The 2,600-nt window shown below is 40.8% G+C and overlaps 1 protein-coding gene across 1 annotated transcript in view; it reads right to left on the reverse strand.

The window, feature by feature from the left end:
- Positions 1-212: 212 nt before the first annotated feature.
- Positions 213-2,600, reverse strand: part of tmem106a (transmembrane protein 106A) — a 4,133-nt gene continuing 1,745 nt past the window's right edge. Inside the window, 3 exon segments of the mRNA XM_034860804.1 lie at positions 213-435; positions 2,350-2,403; positions 2,506-2,597. Of these exon segments, the coding sequence (XP_034716695.1) occupies positions 327-435; positions 2,350-2,403; positions 2,506-2,597 (255 nt within the window). The 3' untranslated portion in view covers positions 213-326.

Raw genomic sequence — 2,600 nt, forward strand, 5'->3', positions numbered from 1 at the left:
CTAAAAATATAAGTTCATTTGAATCATCTATATCTATAATGATTGATTAAAGTCTGAGGTATGCCAAAACAACATACAGAATAAAATCAGTGGTGGAATGTAACCACATTTCCTCATTTGTTACTTTTTTGTTGCTGATACTTCAGGATTTCTATTCTAATTCATTGGTAGTGTTTTTTTTAAGTTAAAGACATGAATCACATGAATGTTTGACAGTAGATTTCATCTGCGAAGTCACATCAGACACAAAAGAGGAAAAGGGTGCAATGCGGCCAGAATATTCATCATTTCACACTCCCACTTTGGTGTTTTTCGTTTTGATTTCATCATCTCACAGGATGAGGGGTTGTTGAATTGGTGCCACAGTCAATGTACTCAAATGTGTTCAAGGAAAGCTGCTCCATGTGAGAGAGATAGGAAATATTCATAGTCATTCTGGTGGAAAAAAGACAAAAAAACACTATGAGAGACAGTGGGAGCCCGCATGTTTTTATGTTTTAAAGCAGCGGATGCATCAAATGACTGTGTGTGTAATGTAAACTGTTTTAGTGTATTTCAGCTCTTTGTGTTGGTTTTCCAACCTACAAAAAAAGTAATATGTTTTTCTCAAGGGTCAGTTGAGACCATTGACTGTAAAATTAGTGGACAAAGCATCTGGTTTGGCAAAGTACCTCAAATCTAGCTTCTATCTGAATTCAAGCAGGGGGCGACACGTGCGGTTGTAAAAGGAGGTTTCTGTAGAAGTCTAATGGTGTTTTTCCATTAATGTCAGCTGCACTACTCGCCTCGACTCGGCTCGACCCGACCACGGTGCCCCGTGCTCCTTTTTCCATTGCAGATTAGTACCGCCTCATGCGTGAGGCGAGCTGCTGCTGGTCGTCATTGCAAAATCGCCGTGACATAACACGACACGCACACAGAACGTCAAAGGTGTGTTGTTGTGGATTCTCGGCATGGGGCTGTCGCCACAGCCAGAAGACACATCGGTTTCAAAAAGCTGGAGGCAGCAGAAAAAAAAACGCTGGCTAAACTATTTAAAGACGGCGCGTTTGTTGAGGACACCCCCCGTCTGTCGCTGTCAATGACAACGCAGTGAATAGTGATGATTGTCTTCGACCAATCAGTAGTCTTCAGGTTTTCACGTCACCTTTTGGTATCGCCTCAGCTCACTTGGAACCTCTACTGAGGTAGTACTAAAAAAAAGTACCTCTTAGCAGGTGCCAGGGACTTTTTGAGAAAGTGACCCACTTCTCACTTGATTTATTCCCTCAGTAAACATTTTCATAATGAGTTTATTGACCCAATCGCAACTTTTAAGTCTTCTGCAACACAGAATGATGTTCATTTTTGGAATTATGGTCTCATTGATTTTAAAATCGGCGAAAGAGCAGGGGGTGTTTTAGGGCTTGGCTATCACGTGATTGCCTGTGAAAGTGTGAAAGGTAACGTAGAGTGTAAGAGCTCCTCCCTCACACCTCCCTCACTCCTCCCTCACTCCTCCCTCACTCCTCCCACTCGCTGCACCCTTAACGTAACGCACCTCAACGACGGATAGCAGATCGCCACAAACCAAAGGGTGATGTCACACATGCTCTGTCCATTAATATACGGTCTATGGTTGAGACCAAAAAAGAGTTAAAAAGACAGATACACGACTCCACATGAATGCTAATAACTCTGCTTCCACTAAAGTGTACGGCATGGCTCAAATCAACTTGTTTTTTGGTGTTTTTTTATTAGTAAAAGTGGTGGATGGTACCTGTTACTTTTTTTTTATCACCTCGGTTAAGGTTCCAAGCAAGATGAGCGGATACAAGACGGTGGAGTTAAAACACTGCCGACCACCGATTGGCCAGAGACTAGCACGACACAGGAACTCCTGCACAATTATGTTATGTAATATTGAGTAGTTGTAGTGAGCAGGTTATTACAAGAGGTTTGCTGTCATTAATCTTGAGTTTGAATGTGACTCATTGAGATGCTTGTGAGGAAACTGTTGACCACACTTGAGGTACAGAAGCAGCTGGTCGCCAGCAGCAATATTTCCTCTGTGTGCAAACATAACAGAAGTGAAAATAAAAAAGACACATTTGTTTTTGTGGTTAAATTTCCTCTATATTTGAGTGGATTCTAAAAACAGAACCAAACCTTTACGTCGCATCTTTTAGTTTTAACTAAAAAGAACATTTCAGATTAAAAAATGTGAGCCTTTTTTTTCTTTCTTTTTTTAAGAGAGCCTGTTTGACAGTTGTGGTTTATGACCCTGCCTTTTAACACCCTGTGGGTTTGAGGTATGCTGAGAAGGAGGCTGCCTCCCCCGTAGATTTTCAGATTGAGATTGACACTTACTGCAGCTCCAGAAATAACGTGTGAATCTTGATAGAGCTCGACTTGCAGTAAGTGCTGAAAGAGATAAAAGCAGTTGATATGTGGACATATTTAGATTTATTAAAAACAATGATGGACGTAGTATTTTATCATTTTATGACAACATTTCTGACTTACTTTAAGCCTTTATCGGTAATATGCAGGTCAATTTCAATGGTGTCCTGCAAAAAAATGAGGGATGAGAAATTATTGCATGGCAAATAGATCAACAG

Source organism: Etheostoma cragini, chromosome 21, assembly GCF_013103735.1.
Source record: "Etheostoma cragini isolate CJK2018 chromosome 21, CSU_Ecrag_1.0, whole genome shotgun sequence".
Lineage (NCBI taxonomy): Eukaryota > Metazoa > Chordata > Actinopteri > Perciformes > Percidae > Etheostoma > Etheostoma cragini.